This window comes from Scardinius erythrophthalmus (genome assembly GCF_964197995.2).
Source record: "Scardinius erythrophthalmus genome assembly, chromosome: 2".
NCBI lineage: Eukaryota > Metazoa > Chordata > Actinopteri > Cypriniformes > Leuciscidae > Scardinius > Scardinius erythrophthalmus.
The window spans coordinates 68,596,012-68,621,247 of NC_138222.1; the positions used below are offsets into that span (position 1 = coordinate 68,596,012).

Below are 25,236 nucleotides of genomic sequence, written 5' to 3' on the forward strand. Positions count from 1 at the left end.
CTGTGTCTGGCTAATGATAACAGATGAACTTTCCCTGACAACTAATAACCCTTCAGCCACCAAATGCAAAATATGGTAAAAACAAGCCCAGCTAATGACATGTTTGGTTAATTGACCGTCTAGCTTTTTAAATATTTTTCTTGGCTGTGCGAACATTGAGGAAACATTTCCTTTTGTCATTTTACAAACAATATGGGAATGTTACTTTTGAATGTTTTCTGAAACAAGCATTAACATTAAAAAAATGTAAGTGAACATCCAACTAAAACGTTTCAGAATTTTTCTTTCCACGAACGATGGATAAATGACGTTTGACATTTTAGAGAACCATGCCAGAACGTTAGCCAAACTAACTAAAAAACTACCTTTTTAGGAGGTTAGTTCAGCAAAAATGTTAAATTATCCCATGATTTACTCACCTTCAAGCTAGCCTAGGTTTATATGACTTTCTTCTTTGAGCCGAACACAATCAGAGTTAAATTAAAAATATATATCCTGGCTCTTCCAAGCTTTATAATGGGAGTGAATGGTACCTGAGATTTGAAGCCCAAAAAAGCGCATACATCCTTCATAAAATGGATGTGTAAAAATTCCAGTGAAAGAGTGACCTCTGACCCCACACGACGTACTGAAGAATGAGGAAGCAAAGAGAATAGAGCAAAACAAAACACAGGTTATGAATTAGAAAAGAGAAATATGGGAGGAGCTTGAGTTTGTTGTTTGAACCATGAGAGGCGTGTGCCACTCCTACATTCTACGTCGGGTCAGAGGTCATCCCGAGCTTACGCTACTCCAACATCATGCGTCAGGTCAGAGGTCATCTACTCTCACCTGAGTTTACTCTACTCCTACATACTATGTCATGCATCAGGTCAGAGGTCATCTACTCTCACCTGAGTTTACTCTACTCCTACATCCTACGTCATGTATTGGGTCAAAGGTCATCTACTCTCAACTGAGTTTACTCTACTCCTACATACTATGTCATGCGTCGGGTCAGAGGTCACTCGTCATGCGTCGGGTCAGAGGTTATCTACTCTCACCTGAGCTTACACTACTCCTACATCCTACGTCATGTATTGGGTCAGAGGTCATCTACTCTCACCTGAGTTTGCTCTACTCCTACATACTACGTCATGCGTCGGGTCAGAGGTCATCTACTCTCACCTGAGTTTTACTCTACTCCTACATCATGCGTCGGGTCAGAGGTCATCTATTCTCACCTGAGCTTGCGCTACTCCTACGTGCTACATCATGCGTCGGGTCAGAGGTCATTTGCTCTCACCTGAGTTTATGTTAGTCCTACATACTACGTCATGCGTCGGGTCAGAGGTCATCTACTCTCACCTGTGCTTACGCTACTCCTACATACTACGTCATGCGTCAGGTCAGAGGTCATCCACTCTCAGCTGAGCTTACGCTACTCCTACATCCTACATCATGCGTCGGGTCAGAGGTCATCTACTCTCACCTGTGCTTACGCTACTCCTACATACTACGTCATGCGTCAGGTCAGAGGTCATCCACTCTCAGCTGAGCTTACGCTACTCCTACATACTATGTCATGCGTCGGGTCAGAGGTCATCCACTCTCACCTGTGCTTACGCTACTCCTACATACTACGTCATGCGTCAGGTCAGAGGTCATCCACTCTCAGCTGAGCTTACGCTACTCCTACATCCTACATCATGCGTCGGGTCAGAGGTCATCTACTCTCACCTGAGTTTATGCTACTCCTACATACTACGTCATGCGTCGGGTCAAAGGTCATCTACTCTCACCTGAGTTTACTCTACTCCTACATACTATGTCATGCGTCGGGTCAGAGGTCATCTACTCTCACCTGAGTTTACTCTACTCCTACATACTATGTCATGCGTCGGGTCAGAGGTCATCTACTCTCACCTGAGTTTACTCTACTCCTACATACTATGCAATGCGTTGGGTCAGAGGTCATCCACTATCACCTGAGTTTACTCTACTCCTACATCCTACGTCATGCGTCAGGTCAGAGGTCATCTACTATCACCTGAGTTTACTCTACTCCTTTATCCTACGTCATGCGTCATGTCAGAGGTCATCTACTCTCACCTGAGTTTACTCTTACATACTACGTCATGCGCTGGGTCAGAGGTCATCTACTCTCACCTGAGCTTACTCTACTCCTACATACTACGTCATGCGTCGGGTCAGAGGTCATCCACTATCACCTGAGTTTACTCTACACCTACATCCTACGTCATGCATCAGGTCAGAGGTCATCCACTATCAAATGAGTTTACTCTACTCCTTTATCCTACGTCATGCGTCATGTCAGAGATCATCTACTCTCGCCTGAGTTTACTCTACTCCTACGTCATGCGTCGGGTCAGAGGTCATCTACTCTCACCTGAGTTTACTCTACTCCTACGTCATGCGTCGGGTCAGAGGTCATCTACTCTCACCTGAGCTCATACTACTCCTACATCCTACGTCATGCGTCGGGTCAGAGGTCATCTACTCTCACCTGAGCTCACACTACTCCTACATCCTACGTCATGCGTCAGGTCAGAGGTCATCCAATATCAAATGAGTTTACTCTACTCCTTTATCCTATGTCATGCGTCATGTCAGAGGTCATCTACTCTCGCCTGAGTTTACTCTACTCCTACGTCATGCGTCAGGTCAGAGGTCATCTACTCTCACCTGAGTTTACTCTACTCCTACGTCATGCGTCGGGTCAGAGGTCATCTACTCTCACCTGAGCTCACACTACTCCTACATCCTACGTCATGCGTCGGGTCAGAGGTCATCTACTCTCACCTGAGCTCACACTACTCCTACATCCTACGTCATGCGAAGAGTCAGAGGTCATCTATTCTCACCTGAGCTTACACTACTCCTACATACTATGTCATGCGTCGGGTCAGAGGTCCTCTACTCTCACCTGAGCTCACACTACTCCTACATCCTACGTCATGCTTCAGGTCAGAGGTCATCTATTCTCACCTGAGCTTACACTACTCCTACATACTACGTCATGCGTCGGGTCAGAGGTCATCTACTCTCACCTGAGTTTTACTCTACTCCTACATCATGCGTCAGGTCAGAGATCATTTGCTCTCACCTGAGATTATGTTACTCCTATATCCTATGTCATGCGTCGGGTCAGAGGTCATCTACTCTCACCTGAGCTTACACTACTTCTACATCCTATGTCATGCGTCGGGTCAAAGGTCATCTAGTCTCACCTGAGCTTACACTACTCCTACATCCTACGTCATGCGTCGGGTCAGAAGTCATCTACTCTCACCTGAGATTACTCTACTCCTACATACTATGTCACGCGTTGGATCAGAGGTCATTTGTCATGCATCAGGTCAAGTCAAGTCAAGTCAAGTTTATTTATATAGCGCTTTTCACAACACAGGTTGTATCAAAGCAGCTTCACAGTAATAAATTAGAACAATACATCAATGTTTGTTTCTAGTGGAACGTCTACGTTTGGTAATGCTGATCAATAGTATCGTTGATTGATTAATTAAATTAAATATCCCCAAATATCCCCAACTGAGCAAGCCAAAGGCAACAGTGGCAAGGAACCGAAAAACTCCATCAGGTGACCTAATGGAGAAAAAAAAACCTTGGGAGAACCCGGGCTCAGTCGGGGGCCAGTTCTCCTCTGGCGTTTATGAACTAGAGGTCGGATTTAACTGTAGGATTAAAAGTATTATATGAATGCCTGGCTGAAGAGATGCGTCTTTAATCTAGTTTTAAACTGGGAGAGCGAGTCTGAGCAACGAACAGTATCCGGAAGACTATTCCAGAGTTTTGGTGCTAAATGTGAAAATGCTCTCCCTCCTTTGGTGGACCTAGATATCCTAGGTATGACCAAAAGCCTCGAATTTAGTGACCTTAAAGAGCGCGATGGATTATAGGGCGATAGAAGATCCGTTAAATAGACTGGAGCTAAGCCGTTTAGGGCTTTATAAGTCAGTAGCAATACCTTGTAATTAATACGGGACTTTATAGGTAACCAATGTAGGGATGATAAAATCGGTGTTATATGATCATATTTTCTTGATCTAGTTAGAACTCTAGCGGCGGCATTTTGGACTAACTGTAGCTTGTTTATTGAGGATGCAGGACAACCGGCTAATAATGCATTACAGTAATCTAGTCTCGAGGTCATGAATGCATGAACTAACTTTTCTGCGTCAGAAACTGATAGCATATTACGTAGCTTAGCAATGTTTCTAAGGTGGAAAAAGGCTGTTCTTGTAACATATGAAATATGATTTTCAAAAGACAGGTTGCAGTCTAATATAACACCCAGGTCTTTTACTGTAGAGGATGAAGTAACAGGACATCCTACTATGTTAAAGTTGTATTGTGAGAGGTTTTGTGGGTGGTTTTTTGAACCGATAAGTAGTACCTCTGTCTTGTCTGGATTTAATAAAAGAAAATTATGCGTCATCCAATCTTTTATATCTTTAACACACTCTGTCAATTTGGATAATTTAGCGTTTTCATCTGGCCGTGATGAAATATAGATTTGAGTGTCATCAGCATAACAATGGAAACTAATTCCATGTTTCCTTATAATATTTCCAAGTGGCAGCATATATATTGAGAATAATAGAGGGCCTAACACAGATCCCTGCGGCACTCCATAGTTTACTGGAGTTATGATAGATTTTTCTCCATTTAAATAAACAAAATGGTAGCGGTCAGATAAATACGATCTAAACCAGCTTAATGCTTGTCCTTGAACACCAGTATAATTTTGTAGTCGATCTAAGAGTATTGTATGATCTATAGTATCGAACGCAGCACTAAGATCAAGTAAAACTAATATTGAGATACAGCCTTGGTCAGAAGCTAAAAGTAAATCATTTGTGATTTTAACGAGTGCAGTTTCAGTGCTATGATGCGGCCTGAACCCAGACTGAAACTTTTCATAGGTGTCATTTTCTTGTAAGAAAGAGCCCAGTTGGGCAGACACAACTTTTTCTAGTATTTTAGACATAAAAGGTAGATTTGAAATGGGTCTATAATTTACTAGATTATTCGGATCTAATTGTGGTTTCTTAATGAGAGGTTTTATAACTGCCAGTTTAAATGTTTTTGGAACATAACCTAAAGATAAAGACGAGTTAATAATATTGAGGAGAGGCTCTTCCACTACAGGTAACACTTCTTTCAATAGCTTAGTTGGTATAGGATCTAGTAAACATGTTGTTGTTTTAGATGAAGTAAAAAGTTTATTTAACTCTTTTTGTTCAATAGTTGTGAAGCACTGTAATTGTTCTTGCGGGGTGATAATTGAGGCTGAATTATAAGGCGCGATTGAGGATTGAACGTTTACAATTGTGGTTCTGATGTTTTCTATTTTCTCAGTGAAGAACTTCATGAAATCATTACTACTAAACTGTAATGGAATATTTTGTTCAGGAGACATCTGTTTATTTGTTAGTCTCGCCACGGTGTTAAATAAGAACTTAGGATTGTTATGGTTGTTTTCTATTAGTTTGCGGAGATGCTCAGCCCTGGCCGCTTTTAGGGCCTTTTTATAACGTGACATACTGTCTTTCCATGCGATTCTAAAGACCTCTAAGTTGGTTTGTTTCCATTTACGCTCTAGGTCAGAGGTCATCTACTCTCACCTAAGTCAGTAATTATAGTTTATAAGTCATAAATATGATTTTTTTCTGAATTCTTCCGCTCCTCCGTGAGAGATATGAGACCGGTGCGTTGCGCTGGCGTTGCTCATCATCAATCATACCACCGGCATCGTCTTGCTGGCCACAATTACTTTTATGATGGATTGATCTTCAAAATCTAAGGTACCATACACTCCCATTATAAGGCTTCAAAGAGGCAGGATATTTGTTTTTCATAAAACTCTGATTGTTGTTTTCATTTTTGGGTGAACTAACCCTTTAACAGGGACAATGTAAAAGAATGTTCAGTATAAAAACTCACTTGGGTGTTACTGTACCTGATTTTAGAAATAAATATGAAAAAAATATGAAGAGACACTTCAGTAAAACCTTATAAGAGGCATATTTTAAAACCAGGGAGCAGTCCTACTGTTATAAGCAAATAAAAGTAACAGATGTCTGTAAATAAACCTTTAAAACCAAATAAAAGATTCAGTAGCCATTGCCAAAAAGTCCTTTTAAGAGGTTTATTTACTAGCCTTGAGCTAAGCGATTTGAGTATCCCTGCCCTGACAGGGATTAGTTTAAAAACACTGATTTGCATTTTGACCTGTAAACTTTCATTTTGACTTACAGATGAGCCTATGACTGGCTAGTCAAAGCAGGCAGTGAAGAATGGGATGTAGGGACAGGACCAAAACAAGTCACCTAAATAAACATTATCCACTCACTAGCCTCAGGATGAAGTGTTTAGGGACAGAAAACACTGGCCGAAATGCAATGCGCTCTATTATTTTTCCTGTTGAAAAACTTGTTGTGAAAAGAGAACTTTTCAATATAGGACATAAACTGGATCACTTCTGAATAGGCCCCTTTTCACATTTACGGGTTTCTCAGAAGCGAAAGTCGAATTTCAACAACAAAGGGTAAATTATCATTAATGTTGTTAGCTCACTAAGAAACTATACTGTTCTCCTTGCATGAACAGATGAAATTTAACAGCCAGCCAAACTCCATCCATAAAGTACAGAAGAATCAGGATTCATCTTAGTCTTTGCCATTTAATAAGATGCTATGTACATTATGAATTAGGAGTAAAACTGTAAATAACAGCAAAATAAACAATAATCAGAACAATAATACAATGACTAAAGACCATTCATGTAGTTCTGAAACTCTTCTGAAAATAATCCAAATGAAATCAGTGTCATCAATTTACTTAAAGATGCCCTAGAATGTGTTGAAATAATATTTTAATTTTGTCTCTGATATCTACATAGAGGGTATGTGGCTTATTTAAGGGCATTTAAAATGTCCAGATATGGTTTTACAGGTCAATTTTCAACCCAAGAAATTGGCCCTAGAATGAAATGGTCTGTTTTTACCTTATTTGGAAGGGTCATGAATAGTACTGAGGAGTTCTGCTCTGATTGGCTGTTTCACTGCGGGCTCATTACAGTAGCTCAGAGTGACAGCAAATAGGTCCCTGATGTCCAGCGTGACAATGGAGAGATTAGGCCGTATTCAACCGTACATCAGAGTCCTGCACGGGTCCGATTTTGTAAATCCGCACCCGCCCGTACCCGCAGTGCTTCAAACCGCATCCGACCCATTTTCCGACAGCAGCACTAATTAAAATCCGCACCCGACCCGCTTTAAATAGAACCGACACCCGACCCACACCCGAAATTAAATAAGTTTAGCCAATCACATTATAGACACAATTACAAAAATGTTTATTGCCAGGTCATACAGAAGTTATTACACGACCATTAACACAAGGACAACTTCAGCCGAAGCTGTCAAAAGGCCTGTACATGAAGAACATGGCTAACGTTACCACAACTGAGTAGCCTTATCCAGGGGCGGAGTGGGACCAAAAAATCTACCGGGAAATTTCGTAGACCACCGGCCCTCGGTGGTAAAAAAAAAAAAAAAAAAAAAAAAAAAACCTTTGCTAAAAAATATAGCAGTGAATGAGAGAATATTAAATAGATTTTTTTTGTTCCTCTATAGTTTTTTCACAACTTTCTAAAAGAGTAAAAAAATTGCGAGAGATGGATAACGGCAGTCAGAAGAACTCAGAAGAGAGAAATATAAGTCACTTTGTCATCACTCCCACAGACGCAGCATTAGAAACCCTCACAGCAGCATTAACTCGTTTTTTTTTTTTAATTTTATTAAAGGTAATATAATATAAAATAGTGTTAAATGTAAATACATATTTTTTTCAATTGAAAATATTAAAAAAAACTTTCCAGGATTTATGCGGATGATGACCGTTAAAACGTGTCATCATCACCCTGTTGAAAAGGGTCTATGGCATTTTCACGGTGACACGACACCTTGCTCGTTAGCTTCTGCTAGTGTTAACATAATCTGTATACACTTAACATAGCAGCAGCAGCCAAGGGAGGTTACTCGTTTTAAAACTAGGAAATCTGCCACTAGTAGCCTAGATAGTCACTCAATAGTAAACTTTTTATTTGTCTCATATTTACCACTGCTACTTTCAAATTACACAAGCTTTTGGCTGGCTGGCTGCATAGCTGTGCTAATTCCCATCTGTGCCTAGCTTTGACAACATGTGCTTCAGTTTATTTCACCTGTAGTATCTTTGCTTGTTGATGCCCGGAACATGTCTGTTATTTTGGAGCATTTCACTGCCTCCTCCTCCATAATTTTTGAGTCTGACCTTCTCAGCGCCAGATTTTTTAACGCTTGTGCTGAGGGGTGCTAGATCATTGACGGGGGAGCTGCGCAGTTATACAAATAATAATTGAGCAAAACTTGGCCACTAAATATTTAATATTCAATTATTTTAATGATCACAATTAAAGTTTTAATTTTATTAAATTGAACAAGCGCAACATTCAGCATTCAATCAAATATTCTAAAAGATGTAGGCTATTAGTAGCTTATTAATAAGGTTATTTCAACATAATATTTCGTTATTTCAACATTTATGTGCGTGCAACAAGCAAGATGTGCATTTGTAAATCCGGTAACGCGTGCATTGATTTTTAGTAATAAATTAGTGTTTTCTGACAGTGTCGGGTGTCGGCTGCAAAGATGAAGTTGACGATCGCCATATATAGTGAACGCGCCTAGAGAAATGCATGATTACGTAATCAGAGAGTAGGCAAGCCTTTTTCTTTTCGTTTTGAATTATTTCGTTTAAAGTTATTTCAAGCTTTGTGTATTTGATGTGTTTCGCATGTCTGTGTGAGGCATACACTGAGTTTCGTTAACTTAGTTCGGATGAGATGCGCTCAGTTAACGTGCAATGCAATTGACCGCGCGGGCGCCTCCATGATTAGGCTATATTGTCTGTTTGTTATATTTGCTTATTATTATTTAAAAAATGATTAAAATTAAGATACAATTTATACAAAACGAAATTCACTTTAATGAAAGGTTTTCTACAAAACAAAACTGAATGAAATGGTCAAAATCATGTCTGTCTGACCCTCTGTCTCTTGATAGGCATCATATCTTATTCGTGCTGTTCACTTTTCATAAATAAACATAAATGGAAAAGAAATGACATTATATATTTTAACAAATATGAAACTAAATGCGCTTATTTAATGGCTACAATAGGCCTACAGACTCTCTGTTTGTGCAAATTGCTGCACATTCATTTAATTCTGAATTTTGCACAAGTTGAAAGGCGTTTGTTCAAATCAAGTTCACGGATAATTGTGCGTGCATTTATTAATCATTATGATACTAAAATCATAAAAATGCTATGTAGCCTACTAAAAATCAGATGAGCCCAGAATATGAACGCAACGTTTAATTACACGTTAAGCAATTTCCTCCCATAGAAAACCATTAGGCCTAAGAACGCTTAATGTAGGCTAGCTTAATGCAGATTAGAATGCCCCCTTATTATGTCGAAATAACGACTTATTATGTCGAAATAACGAGATATTATGTTGAAATAACGTCTTAATATCTCGAAATAACAAGATAAGTTTTCTTTTTTGCCTTTCCATCATTTAACTCACTCTTACGGACGTTAGACTTCCAAGACGTGACGAGGAAAAAGAGGTGTTCGGCGGCTTTTTACATCAAAGGCCGACCCGATTTTGGGAGGGGCCGCTCACTGACCCCCCTATGTTTTTGAAAATCCTATAGACATGGTTGGACCTGCCGAACGGGTTGAGCACTTTTATATACTGTGTTGAGCAAAGAGGCTGCACAGTTTGACCAGCGAGAAGCGGCCGCACATCAGGCCGCCAGACGGGTGTTGCTAAAATAACTCGCAATGTATAACTATTATCAGACCGGCCCTCCGCGGCCTCAAAACACTACCGGCCCACCGGGAAAAGTCCCGACTCTCCCGATTGCCACTCCGCCCCTGGCCTTATCACATTTTACCAATCGAACAGACGCGGCTACAACACTATATCTGCCACGCAATTTCGTTTAGCCTACATCTGACAATTTTGGGTTCAAACACGCCCTGCACACCACACATACTTAACAGTGTTAAATTTGAAAAATACTGCTCGATTTGTTACCACAGTTATCTGTGCTTCCTCAGGGATGAAGTTCCACATTTGCGGCTATCCAACACGAAAATGCATGCAGCAAATAAGCCTTTCACAATATTTTCTTCAGATAACTCCAAATTTCTCCCACACACTGGACTAGATTTTTGATGACGTATTGTCGACAACTTTACAATCTGCACTAGCTATTCTTTTCTTCAACTGCTCAGCATCCAATTCGACAACTGCAAGCAGATCACTCGCGGTTGTGATGAATTTTTTAAAGTGAAAGTAGCCTAGGTAACGTTATAGATTCCTGGGAGGGCGCAGTTCCGCCTGGCATTAATCATGGGCTGGCATATGCAAATTTTTGGAGGTGTACATATTAATGATCCCGACTGTTGCGTCACAGTCTGTGTTATGTGGAGATTCGCCTATTTTTCAGGGGTGTTTTTCAAAAACGAGATTTAAATAAGAAGGAGAAAACAATGGTGTTTGAGACTCACTGTATGTAATGTCCATGTACTGAACTCTTGTTATTTAACTATGCCAAGATAAATTCAATTTCAAATTCTAGAGCACCTTTAAATGGAATTATCGGAAAAAGAAAATATCAACAAATACAGATATTGACTCATATAGTGAAGTTATCACATCAAAGTAGAATAGAATCAACACATTGATTGCTATGTCAAAGAAAGGCTAGGCTAATAGCTAAAGGCCATCACAAAAATAACTTTAAATCAATGCTTCAAATAAACCTATCACAAATATATGCAAATATACATCAAGCATTATGTAATGAAGAATTAACTTACAGATTATGCTTTTACAAACACAGAACAAAGGATGGCATCCAAAGATCGAGGAGAAGCTGACTGTATGAAATGTGATCACTTATATTTCTAGAGAACTACCACAGGGGGGCGCCAGAACTAAAAGAACTATATAAAACAATTCAAGTGACATTTAAAGTAGAAGCAGAACAGAAACTTTCGTTTTAAAAAGAAATTGCTTCAACAGTCAAGAAACGGATAAAATCACTAATGTTACTTCCTGCTTGCGGTAGGGGTTGTAATGGCAATATAGTTGGAATTGTCCCCTTCTTCAGTATCAAATGCTGAGTGAAACCTGCTTGATATTACTATTAAACTAATAGAAAATAACCAAAACAATCCTAGGTTCTTATTTAACACCGTGGCTAGACTAACAAATAAACAAGCGTCACCTGAACAAAATATTCCGTTACAGTTTAGTAGTAATGATTTCATGAATTTTTTCACTGAGAAAATAGAAAACATCAGATCCACAATTGTAAACGTTCAATCTTCAATTGCGCCTTATAATTCAGCCTCGATTATCACCCCGCAAGAACAATTACAGTGCTTTACAACTATAGAACAAAAAGAGTTAAATAAATTTATCTTTTCCTCTAAAACAACATGTTTATTAGATCCTATACCAACTAAACTATTGAAAGAAGTGTTACCTGTAGTGGAAGAGCCTCTCCTCAATATTATTAACTCGTCTTTATCTTTAGGTCATGTTCCAAGAACATTTAAATTGGCAGTTATAAAACCTCTCATTAAGAAACCACAATTAGACCCAAATAACCTAGCAAATTATAGACCCATTTCAAATCTTCCTTTTATGTCCAAAATATTAGAAAAAGTTGTGTCTGCCCAACTGGGCTCTTTCTTGCAAGAAAATGACACCTATGAAAAGTTTCAGTCTGGGTTCAGGCCGCATCATAGCACTGAAACTGCGCTCGTTAAAATCACAAATGATTTACTCTTAGCTTCTGACCAAGGCTGTATCTCAATACTAGTTTTACTTGATCTTAGTGCTGCGTTCGATACTATAGATCACACAATACTCTTAGATCGGCTACAAAACTATACCGGTGTTCAAGGACAAGCATTAAGCTGGTTCAGATCATACCTATCTGACCGCTACCATTTTGTATATTTAAACGGAGAAAAATCGATCATAACTCCAGTAAACTATGGAGTGCCGCAAGGATCTGTGTTAGGCCCTCTATTATTCTCAATATATATGCTGCCACTTGGAAATATTATAAGGAAACATGGAATTAGTTTCCATTGTTATGCTGATGACACTCAACTATATATTTCATCACGGCCGGATGAAAACGCTAAATAATCCAAATTGACAGAGTGTGTTAAAGATATAAAAGATTGGATGACGCACAATTTTCTTTTATTAAATCCAGATAAGACAGAGGTAATACTTATCGGTTCAAAAAACCGCCCACAAAACCTCTTACAATACAACTTTAACATAGTAGGGTGTCCTGTTACTTTACCCTCTACAGTAAAAGACCTGGGTGTTATATTAGATTGTAACTTGTCTTTTGAAAATCATATTTCATATGTTACAAAAACAGCATTTTTTCACCTTAGAAATATTGCTAAATTACGTAACATGCTATCTGTTTCTGATGCAGAAAAGCTAGTTCATGCATTCATGACCTCGAGACTAGATTACTGTAATGCTTTATTAGCTGGTTGTCCTGCATCCTCAATAAACAAGCTACAGTTAGTCCAAAATGCCGCCGCTAGAGTTCTTACTAGATCAAGAAAGTTTGACCATATAACACCAATTTTATCATCACTACATTGGTTACCTATAAAGTTCCGTATTAATTACAAGGTATTGCTACTGACTTATAAAGCCCTAAACGGCTTAGCTCCAGTTTATTTAACGGATCTTCTATCGCCCTATAATCCATCGTGCTCTTTAAGATCACTAAATTCGAGGCTTCTGGTCATACCTAGGATATCCAGATCCACCAAAGGAGGGAGAGCATTTTCACATTTAGCACCAAAACTCTGGAATAGCCTTCCTGATACTGTTCGTTGCTCAGATTCGCTCTCCCAGTTTAAAACTAGATTAAAGACGCATCTCTTCAGCCAGGCATTCATATAATATTTTAATCTTACAGTTAAATCCGGTCTCTACTTCATAAACGCCAGAGGAGAACTGGCCCCCGACTGAGCCAGGGTTCTCCCAAGGTTTTTTTTTTCTCCATTAGGTCACCTGATGGAGTTTTTCGGTTCCTTGCCACTGTTGCCTTTGGCTTGCTCAGTTGGGGATGCTTAAATTGATTAATCGATTCACCAGTGCTATTGATCTGCATTACCAAACGTGGATGTTTTACACCAGAAACAAACACTGATGTACTATTTTATTTAATACTGTGAAGCTGCTTTGATACAATCTGTATTGTGAAAAGCGCTATATAAATAAAGTTGACTTGACTTGACTTGACTATTGTCCCAGGTTAGAAAAACTGTCAGTGGTGAAATGGGCAGAGCAAACTAACAACTTTGAATTAAAATGGTGTGGTATCCTGTTGTGGATAAACATCAACCATGTCTTTTGACAGTTCTGTTCTATGGGAAGGGTATGAAAAATGCTCACATTCCCTGCACAGTCTGGAACATAACATTTATATTTATGATTTGCCATTTTCGCTATTGTCCTTGCTTGCTTCACAATACCAGCTGCAGAACTTCTGATGATTCGGCTGTGTAGGTCTACGTTCATACTGCCTGTCCTAGAACATGGGCTGGTCTTTAAGTCATGTTCCAAGAATATGATAAGTTGGCAGTTATAAAACCTCTCATTAAGAAACCACAATTAGATCATAATAATCTAGCAAATTACAGACCCATTTCAAATCTTCCATTTATGTCTAAAATACTAGAAAAAGTTGTGTCCGCTCAATTGTGCTCTTTCTTGCAAGAAAATTATATCTATGAAAAGTTTCAGTCTGGATTCAGGCCGCACCATAGCACTGAAACTGCGCTCGTTAAAATTACAAATGATTTACTTCTAGCTTCTGACCAAGGCTGTATCTCAATACTAGTTTTACTCGATCTTAGCGCTGCGTTCGACACTATAGATCACAAAATACTCTTAGATCGACTACAAAACTACACTGGTGTTCATGGACAGGCATTAAACTGGTTTAGATCATACTTATCAGACCGTTACCATTTTGTCTGTTTAAATGGGGGAAAATCGAAGATAATGTCAGTAAACTATGGAGTGCCGCAAGGATCTGTGTTAGGCCCTCTGCTATTCTCAATATATATGATGCCACTTGGTAATATTATAAGAAAACATGGAATTAATTTCCACTGTTAAGCTGATGACACTCAGTTATATATTTCATCACGATCAGATGAAAACACTAAATTATCTAAATTGACAGTGTGTGTTAAAGATATAAAATACTGGATGACATGTAATTTTCTGCTATTAAATTCAGATAAAAAGGAGGTATTACTTATTGGTCCAAAAAACTGCCCACAAAACCTCTCACAATACAACTTTAACATAGTAGGATGTCCTGTTACTTTATCCATTACAGTAAAAGACCTGGGTGTTATACTAGACCGCAACTTGTCTTTCGAAAATCATATTTCATATGTTACAAGAACAGCCTTTTACCACCTTAGAAACATTGCTAAGCTACGTAACATGCTATCTGTTTCTGATGCAGAAAAGTTAGTTCATGCATTCATGACCTCGAGACTAGATTACTGTAATGCTTCATTAGCTGGTTGTCCTGCATCCTCAATAAACAAGCTACAGTTAGTCCAAAATGCAGCCGCTAGAGTTCTTATTAGATCAAGAAAATATGATCATATAACACCAATTCTATCATCTCTACACTGGTTACCTATTAAGTTCCGTATCAATTACAAAGTATTACTACTGACCTATAAAGCCCTAAATGGTTTAGCTCCTGGGTATTTAACGGAACTTCTATCACCCTATGATACATTGCGCTCTTTAAGATCACTAAATTCGAGGCTTCTGGTCATTCCTAGGATATCTAAGTCCACTAAAGGAGGGAGGGCGTTTTCACATTTAGCTCCTAAACTCTGGAATGGCCTTCCTGATATTGTTCGAGGTTCAGACTCACTGTCCCAGTTTAAAACTAGATTAAAGATGCATCTCTTCAGCCAAGCATTCACATAATACTTACCTTTTATACTACAGTTGAATCGGATCGAATGCATTAATATTATGAACAACAGCTATGCTAATTATTTCCCATCTGCTTTTCTGTTGTCATCTCAGGACGCTAGTACATAGAGTAAATAGAGTTCGTCAGCTCCAGTTTGTATCCAGCCTCTCATGGAAACTTCAGATGCCCCAACACCCGTGCAGAGACGACTCGACGCCTGTGAAGAGACGACTCAACGCTGGCGATATGTTATGCCCTAAATTAATACATGATTAACTAACTGTATTTTTCTATGTACATTACTGAAATGCACTTTCTGTAAAGCTGCTTTGAAACAATATGTATTGTGAAAAGCGCTATACAAATAAATTTGAATTGAATTGAATTATATGCAAATTTTCGTGGCATAAATATTAATGACCCCGACGGCAATGTCACAGTCAGTGTTATGTTGGGATTCGCCCATTTTTCAGTGGTCTTTTGCAAACACTAGATTTACATATGAAATAGGAAACAATGGTGTTTGAGGCTCACCGTATGTCAGTTCCACGTACAGAACTTATCATTCAACTATGCCAAGTTAAATAGAGTTTTCCATTTTATGGCACCTTGAAATCATCTTTCTCTGTATCATTATTCAAATACAAATACCTAATTATCCAAAATGATGTACTAGCTCTTACCACGTGATAGCAGTTCCTTTTTCTCAGCGCTGGTGAGGATGGACCAATCACAGTCGTTCTCCTTCAAAATGTTTACTTATATTGCGTTGCTCACAGATCTGTGCTCCTCAGCCATTTGAAATGCCTAGGACTCAGATGCAATCAAGCCTAGACCTCGCTGTCTCCCAGCTATAAAACCTCTTTCCTGGGGGCAGTTCTAGACTCTAGAGTTCTAGAAAACCCCAGGTCCCAACCCACCCCTGGCGATCAGGTCGCCTTCGCATCAAGGTGGACCAAGACTGCATCAGAGCCCTGGCCCCCTGGAAGGACCCCAATCATTATCAGATTGGAGCATGGGGTTGGTCTCAAGAATGAAGGTGGTCACAACGGACACCTCCAACAAAGGTTGGGGAGCTGTGTGCGAGGGCAAACCGACATCTGTCACCTATCGTGCGTCTACTCTACACCTGTACCACTAAAAAGACGGATTATATCCAAGACTTCAGTCATAAATTAGTATTAATATTGATAGCATCACTGGTAGCATCGTTTCTAACTTACTGTCCATCTGTTAAAATGGCGGATATATCAGATGTATGTAGTCTACCTTTTGGTGCAGGTGAGGACACATTTGAGCTGCACGCGGTACAGTCTGAGCTGGAAGCTGTTGAGAAACAGATCCACGACCTTTTAGTGAGACAAGCCGAGCTGAGAGACCGGCGATTAGCTCTTGAAACATCACGCGCCGATGCACACAAATCAGTGATTAACGTTACTAACCCACTGACTAAGTAATAATTAAAAAAAATAATAATTAAGTTAAATTATAAACCTTTTATGTCAACATAACTTTTTATGTCATAGTGAATTTCTAAAATGTCAATTACATCAAGTGCAGTGAATTTATCAATTACAACAGATTAGAGATTATTACAAGAGATTATTAAATGCAGAAACAATATCCAGCATTGAATAAACATCCATACCAAGAACCTGAAAGCTGAAACACAAACACAACATCCCTAAACAAAAGATGTGGAAATAGTGATAGACTTCAGCTGTCATTCTTGCATTTGCTCTGTAAACCGCTAAAATGAGAGAATATTGATACACATCCATGTTCAGTTGGTGTTTGATCGTAATAATTCAGGTACCTGTAAGATGAAAAAAATGAATAAATACCTGTAAAATAACAGTGTTTTTCTGTAAAAGTTTTTTGCACTTTTTTTTAAATTAGGACATTAGGAATTACTGTCATTTGTCATTAATGGAATAATAGTTAAAATAACAGCCGAGTTGTTAATTTTACAGATATTGTTTGTAATTTTAAGTTTTGAGAACAACTTAAAAGAAAAGAAAACAACTGTAAAAAAAGAGTTATTTTCCGTAAAATTAGGAAACGCAAGTCTGTTTAGTGGCGTCACGCTTCTGGTCCTTCTTTTGGAAGACATTTCCATCGGATTGGGTTCTCCACAAAAGTTTAGCTTCTCCTGACACTCCCTTCTCCTTCAGGATCTGCTCCATCTGAAGAACACAAACTTTTGAACAATATTTCTGCAGTGGAATTACGAGTGGTAAGCAAGGTGGAATCTCACCTTGGCTAAAATCTTGTTCATCACTTCTGGATCATTCAGATATTGACTAGATTTCACCTCCAGTTTCACAATCTGTCTCTTCCGATCTGTGGGACGAACACACTGATGAGGAATTCAGTCATAAAGAACAATGTACAATCAATAATTAAGCAGAACTTCTTCCATAAATAAAATGTCTTGCTCTGTTAGACATAAATGTATATGATTTGCTCAACACTAACTAAATAAACATTTAATGTTTAATCATTATTTTCAGAGTTTTGAGCAGCAGATCTCATGATCATGATCTGATTTAAAGTTGTCCCCGCTATGAATATGTTCTCATTAAGTTATAAAAACTTTATTTTTGAATGTTCTGAAAAAAAAAAAGGAATTCTTGGTTATGCAAACTTTAAGGGAACATTCCATTTTAGAATTTTGCAAACATTATGGAAATGTTTCAGAAGGTTTAGAGAACATTAAAAAGTAGCAAAATAATAAAATAAAATAAACGTTCAAAAGGTATTAACCAAAAGATGACAATTTGAATTAAATCTAAGCATGTGTAAGGAAAAACACATTCAACTAAATTAAATTCTGAAAAAAGTGTATATATTAAGCTAATAACTCACCAAAACAACACACAAAAGGATAAGTGTTCTTACACCTGCTGTCATACCAAACACCCCCCTCAACTTTAGCACACAGTTGATTGCTTGGTTTTCCAGGTGCCCATTTTGTGAAAGTGGAGTTGCTCTGATCTGACCAGGCGTAGGGTCCAGGATATGTAGTGCGAAACAATCCAAGCCATGCATTTCCCATTCCCACAGTTTTCAGCAGCTGATTGTGATCCTCCTGGTCATCGACGGTGGCGAGATCCGTGTAATGCTGTCTGCAGTACGTCTGCGCATCCACCCAGTTCATGGACTCGGACACATAGACAAACTCATGAAGCCTAGAGAAGGTCACGTACAACAGAGCTGAAGAAAGAAGAAGCCATCAGTTCACATCCAGGTGATAAAACAGCGGACAGACTGAAGGACTTTTTAGTCTCAATTTGTAAGTTATCACATATGGCATATGCAAAAACGTGTCACATCCAGGTGATAAAACAGTGGACATTCAGTCGTTAAAGGGACACTTCACCCATTTGCATTAAGCTTTGCATTGTTAGAAACCCAGTCATACTATTGAATGGTCATGCAACATTTTTTCATTTTCCCCCGAGATGAGAGAAATCTGTATTTACCTCTTTACACTTCCTCCTACAATGACGCAAAAATCGTCATTTTGTGATCCCGGACATTTTTGTCGATCTCGACGGCCGAATGGCGACTGTGACATGTCCGGCCGTCGAGATCGACAAAAATGTCCGGGATTCAGCTTTTGCTTTCTGCGGTCGCCATCCATTGTTAACATGCTCACCTTTTGTTTCAATCTAACTGAATTCACCCCGATTGGTGAATCTGAATGTAATGTTTACATGAATTTAAACAAGTGATCGGTTGATTTGCGTTTTAACATTGCTAAGAAAATACCCGCACCTCCGTGAGAGATAGCCCATGAGACCGGTGCATCTCACAGGCGCGCTCATCAGTAATCACAGTAATACAGGGAGCAGGACGAGGCTAGCGCCGCGGGAGAAAGACGCGAGGCCGGTGGCGTGATCGGTTGATGTGTGTTTTACCATTGCTAAGAAAATACCTGCTCCTCCGTGCGAGATACGAGAACAGTGCCTCACAGGTATCGGTCGTCAGTAATCACGCCACCGGCCTCGTGCCGTTCTCCCGCGGCCCTCAGCCTCGTCCTGCTCGCCACAGTAAACATGATGAATGGCGACTGTAGAACGCAAAAGCCGAATCACGGACATTTTGGGCAAACTCGTCACGGAGACTCACTCGTAGCCTAGCCTTGCCTCGATGTTTTTGTTCTCAACTGCGCTGTCTTACCGGTAGGCGTGGCTTGGGAGTGGCCTTGTAGGGCAGCGAAGCAAGTGCATTCTGGGAGTTGTTGTCTTTCATCCACATAAGCCAAAAATACATTTTCTGGCTTTTCTCAGTCTAGAAAGCTCCAAATTCAAAAATAATTTCACATTTCTTCTACATAAATGACCCACTTTCAATACACATTCATGTCTCCACGGGTGAAATGACCCTTTAAAGGGATAGTTCACCCAAAAATGAAAATTCTGTCATCATTTACTCACCCTCAAGTTGTTTCAAACCTGTAAGAATGTCTTTCTTCTGCTGAACACAAAAGAAGATATTTTGAACAAACAGTTAATGGACCCCATTGACTTCCATAGTAGGAAAACAAAATACTATGGAAGTCAATGGGGTCCATCAACTGTTTGGTTACAGACATTTTTCAAAATATCTTCTTTTGTGTTCAGCACAAAAAAAATTTATTCTTACAGGTTTGAAACAACTTGAGGGTGAGTAAATGATGACAGAATTTTCATTTTTGGGTGAACTATCCCTTTAAAGGCCCGTTCACACCAAGAAGGAGAAACTACAAATATACTAGCTTTCACACCAGCTAAAGATATCGTTCTGTTTATTATAAGCGCACGCTCGACTGTCGCTTTAAATGCTCAAGCTCGTTACAGCAGGGTGGATTCTGATTGGCTGTCAATGTTTTTGTCGCTCATCAGCTGGATAAAACCGTTCTGAAAGTGATTCCAACGACATCGTTTCTCTGTGCCGTTATTGCTATAGCTGTGCTGTGAACTCTGCTATTCTTTAATATCTTAATCGTTATCTTAAAAGTTATCGTCCTTGGTGTGAACGGGCCTTAAAATGATTAAAATATTCGTTTCACCCCCTTTCCTCAGCTAAAAAAAGTGTCAAAGCGTCAGTTTTAAAAAAAAAAATGTTTTTTTTTTTAAATGTTCAAAACGTTTAAATTTAAAGGGAACATTCCATTGTATAATTCTTCAAACATTAAGTGAACGTTACTTTAGAATGTCCTCTGAACATTCCAAACCAAGAAGTTACAAATTTAAAAATGTTAAACCAACATTCAACCAAAATGTTACAGAAATAAAAACATCCCATGATTGATGTGCAAATAATGTTGTTGTGCTAATGTAGTACTCCAGTAAGTAACAAGAAGACAAGAGAAGAACGCAATTGTGATGGCTTCTCGTCTCTGCATTTACTGTAAGTAACAAGAAGACAATGAAGAGAAGAACGCAATTGTGATGGCTTCTCGTCTCTGCATTTACTACGAAACGAATAAAAGTATATGCATATTACAACCTTTCAGCACATTACATGGTCAACACACATATGACTTTTACATACTATGCCTGAATAAAACATTTCAACTTTAAACATTTTGCATATTCAGGATTTACAATTGCCAAAGTGACACTCTAATGGATAATTTATATATATAAAACACTTTAACGAGCATTTACCCTTTATCTAAATAATAACATGAGAATGATGATGTAAAATACATTAAGAATCCATTCCCAATTATCAGTTTAGAACACATACAAGTTCGTTGTCTGATATATTACATTGAATGACAAGACATGTGAAATTCACTCAACTACATTCACTCAAATGTAACTCATTACACAGTTTACAGACATCCCCGTCGATTAACGACCACATATGTAAATTTGAACTAAATGTATAACGCTAAACAATATTATACATTATAGATTCAAATAGTATACTTTAACCAGTTATTTGGCGGACTCTGGCGCTAATCGCGGAGCACTTATGCTAACCATGTGCTCAACATGACAAACTCATGACGCACTATTCATATAACAAAACAACGGCGTTAAACATGCGCACAACTCATTCATATATTATAAACAGTGTTTATGCTCAAATCGGAAGTGTGTTTTGCATTATACTCTGCAGTTACCTGTAAGTAACAAGAAGACAATGAAGAGAAGAACGCAATTGTGATGGCTTCTCGTCTGCATTTACTACGAATGAGGCATCACTAGCGCTCGCGTTACTATGCGATGACGTCATCACGCTGGTATGCCAAGCGAAAATAATTATATGAATAAATGCGCATAACACACACTCCTTTTTAAACATAAAGCACAAATAAGCATTTAAACCATATTTAAAAGTATTGGAAAATTAACATCACACTATATTACAAAGACTACAAAGAAATGTACAAACACAAACGGCCTGTACTCACTATTACACTAACGCTCTCAGAACATTATTAAAGATCCAATTAAAATTGAACGAATATTCTATTGAGGTTACTTGAAGAACGATTGTTCAAAACTTTGCCAGAACGTTCCCTGTTTTGCTACTCGGATGGGAAAATAATTTTAAATGAGAAAGTAACCAGAGGTGTAAAGTCCAGGTAGAGAAAGTAAAAGTCCTCCTCAGTACTTGCTAATTAGCACAGTTTTTCAGCCAGGAGAGAGAGCTAATTAGTGAAATCAGCTGAGTTCATGAGTGGAATAAACATATGGCAGGGCTTTTACTTTCTGACCCCTGGGGCTCGTTCTTCGTACGTCGCTAACTCAGTTAGCTGGATTTGATAGTTGGCGATTTGGCATGATCTTGGATTGTTTGGTTCTTCGACGCTCATCCTGGACTTGCTGTCATAGCAACAGGTGCGCAATCTTAAACCTGCTCGGGAGCAGAGGCTTATTTCATGTTATCAGGATTAGACTGCGGCTTCATAAGCGGAGCTGATACGGGAAGTCCAGCGCAGCGCGATAGTGCACATTCTGAGATATATATTTTTCTCGTGACTCGTGAGATTGTCGTTTACATTATTAATTTGTTGGAAACGCACATTTATTTTAGACTTGTCGGAGTCGGTCTTTAACTACAGCACAAACTGTTTGCATTGCCCTAAGATTATTTGCGAGTAGCTCTTTCCTTTACACTACTGGAGATGCGGAGAACTTGATGGAAAGTGCTGTCTGTCGTGTCATTTGGAGTTTACCTGGCGCTTTTAGGTTTAAAAAACAGTTTTAGTTTTTTTTTTTTTTTGGTGGCATTTCCAAGCCACTTTAGACCCAATGTTGTAAAGCAGTTTTTTTAAAGCAGGTTTTTTTTAGGCTATCATAATTTTTTATGAAGATGATTCAATCATGACCATGCCATATACTGTAATAGTATATGTCACTCAGGCTTCACTAACGTGATTGGTACCATAGACTATAGGCTAGACCATAGACTGCCATCAAGGCCTCAATGAAGGGGATTATGTGAACAGAAAGGGGGTTCACAATGTAAATGTGCAGCCCAGTTACTATTGTGATTCTTAATATTCCAGATTAGTAATATTATATCAAATAAAATAAAAAAGGCACTTGACTAAAATCTTCCATATCACAAATGTGAAAGCAAAATGGCCAGGATCTGTGCATGACTTAAGCATTTTCAGAAATTCACATTTATGCACATTATTTGAAAGAGGTAAGGAAAGTTCCACAATTAAATATCAAGCTCACTGTATTACATACACTTATTGATCCTAACAGAACTGCATTTTTTCATAGGTGATTATGACATGTTCCTGCAGACAGGTGTTTTATGACCCCATTCCCTGACCCAAACCAGTTACAATGCAGCTCTAGCCAGGACAAGGGCACACAATGAAATGAACTTCAGCTAACTAAAGGGAAGATTTCAGTGTCTGAAAAAAGTCTGAGGGTTGCACACCTGACAGGGCCTGTGACATTGTTGCATGTGCCATATTACACAACATAAAAAAAAAAAAAAAAAAAAAAAAAAACCTTTTCATTAAATGTTTAATAAAAGACAAAGCTTAGTTCCTTGAGTTTTATTTTATTTGTTCTTTGTAAAGAAAAGCCAGTGGTCAAGAGATATTAGACACATGCCTCATGCAACAAATAAAAAGGAAAAGTTGGCTATACACTGCCCACCTGTAGGCCTATGTCTCCTCTGTCTGCGCAGACTCTTCTGTAGGCCTTTCTGTAGATGTGGAATCCTGCTACTTATATCGCAGCCATAAAGCATACACGTATAAATTAAGTAAAGTTATTTATGCACTTGCAGGTAGGCTAGTTCCTCCATATGACAGTTATCTGAGAGGGTTTATTCACTGTCCAGTGCAATGGAAACAAATGGACATTACAAAGTCTTATACTTTCTTTCCTTTGGAAAGTTAGAAAATGTCCACTTACTGCACATATTTCAGCCACCACTTTATTGGGAACAGATACAAGTGTTGGTGTATTGTGTAAAATTGCACAAAAGAGGAAAACACAATGTCATTACAATGAACTACACTGGGGAAAAATGTGATCAATAACTCATGGCAAAATATTTTTACATTAACATAAGTTTATCAGTTTTCACTTTCACAAGTCAAAGCAATTCATCATTACTCAAGATTTAACAGTTGAAATGACTATACAGCCTTAATTTAATGCAGCAAAAATTATTTTACAGTGTAGGAGAGTAAGATCTTTTCTTCTTTTTTTTTCTCAGCTTTTTTCTTGGTTGCTTTTATAATCAGACAACCATTTATTTAACCGTGCCTTTTATAAAAGAGACTATAATATAACAAAAAAATTACCATTATGTAGAATATTTTTGTACTTCACTTTTATTTGTTCCCATGTTCTAGTATGGTGACTGACATTACAATGCACAAAGTAATTATGCAATTATTAAAATACAAAAATATAGGCTAATAAGTGATAAAAACATCTAACATGGCCACTTCTAACGGATTTAAATTGTCTGCTACTTTTTGCCAGCCCTCTCTCCTGGCTTTTGCAGACTTTGAGGTGTTCCCTGGCGTTTTGATTAAACATTAAAATTCCGAATAAACTTCGACTATTAGTTCTTGCTCTGCTGAGGGGAAAAACTGAGCGCGCTCTTTGGCCACGCCCACGCTGAGCAGCCAATAGCAGCGTTGCTGATCAATGTTTCTACTATCGATACATATCCCCTTTTAACCAGCGCATGAACGCGCAATTATCTCAGATAACTCAATCCAGCTATACTAATCATATCCGGCAAGTGTGTTCGAAGAACCGAGTTAGCCAGATCATGATTCGCACGATGACATCATCTTGGATGTGTCATTTGATCTCGGATGTAATAAGCAACGTACGAAGAACGGGCCCCTGGCCTTTACACCTCTGAAATGAACACATTTACAAAAACCATAAACTAACCTGAGAAAAGCAGAAACTGGAAGCTGTTCCTCATGATCAGACACCTATGGGAAAGACAAACACGTCGACTTATTAAACTGCTCAAATGCTTGTATTAAACATCATGTTTTAACTCAGAGTGCTCAAACTGCTCTTTGATTAGTCAAAACATGTTTACTTGTAGTTTTCACTCTTCTGAACGTCCGAGATGCGTGAGATTTCTGACGTCTCTATAAAAGCGAATCGCAGTGCCTCAGTCTCAGTGTTTACTTCAATGAGATCTTCATGTTACAATCTCAGCATGATGGGAAATAAAGGTCTATTGTTAAAATCACAAAAGGCCAAATCATAGAGATTTAATTAAAACCAAAAACACCTTTCCAAAGTGACCAAAGAGTTTAACTTACATCCAGAAAACGCTTTCAAAGTCCAGCAGAACTGCTTGAGCATTTCCAGGATCCTGTTAGATTCTCAGAATCAAAACTTCAGTTTTAAAACACGGAGATCTTCCTCAAATAAGCATGACCATCATTTACCAGCAGCGGACAGACTGAAGGACTTTTAGTCTCAATTTGTAAGTTATCACATATGGCATATGCAAAAACGTGTCACATCCAGGTGATAAAACAGCGGGCATTCAGTCGTTAAAGGGATAGTTCACCCAAAAATGAAAATTCTGTCATCATTTACTCACCCTCAAGTTGTTTCAAACCTGTAAGAATGTC

The 25,236-nt window shown here is 38.6% G+C and overlaps 1 protein-coding gene across 2 annotated transcripts; it reads right to left on the minus strand.

The window, feature by feature from the left end:
- Positions 1-16,626: 16,626 nt before the first annotated feature.
- LOC308681597 (C-type lectin 1-like) lies at positions 16,627-25,058 on the minus strand. 2 transcript variants are annotated; one of them, XM_081350645.1, is made up of 6 exons: positions 24,919-25,058; positions 24,690-24,806; positions 24,533-24,576; positions 18,012-18,359; positions 17,401-17,486; positions 16,627-17,329 (listed from the first exon to the last, which is right to left on the minus strand). In XM_081350645.1, exons 3-6 carry the CDS (start codon positions 24,564-24,566, stop codon positions 17,198-17,200), a joined length of 600 nt encoding a protein of 199 aa, XP_081206771.1. In that variant the 5' UTR covers positions 24,567-24,576; positions 24,690-24,806; positions 24,919-25,058; the 3' UTR covers positions 16,627-17,197. The 2 variants fall into 2 exon arrangements, with proteins under 2 accessions (XP_081206771.1, XP_081206770.1); XM_081350644.1 differs by lacking the exons at positions 24,533-24,576; positions 24,690-24,806; positions 24,919-25,058 and adding an exon at positions 21,265-21,344.
- Between the last annotated feature and the right edge of the window lie 178 nt (positions 25,059-25,236).

Coding starts and splice junctions, on each gene's coding strand:
- LOC308681597 (XM_081350644.1), bottom strand. CDS start 21,325: ATGCAGACGAGAAGCCATCACAATTGCGTTCTTCTCTTCATTGTCTTC. Junction 18,360..21,264: donor TGTCTTCTTGTTACTTACAG/GTAACTGCAGAG, acceptor TTCTTTCTTCAG/CTCTGTTGTACGTGACCTTC. Junction 17,330..17,400: donor TGAACAAGATTTTAGCCAAG/GTGAGATTCCAC, acceptor TGTGTTCTTCAG/ATGGAGCAGATCCTGAAGGA.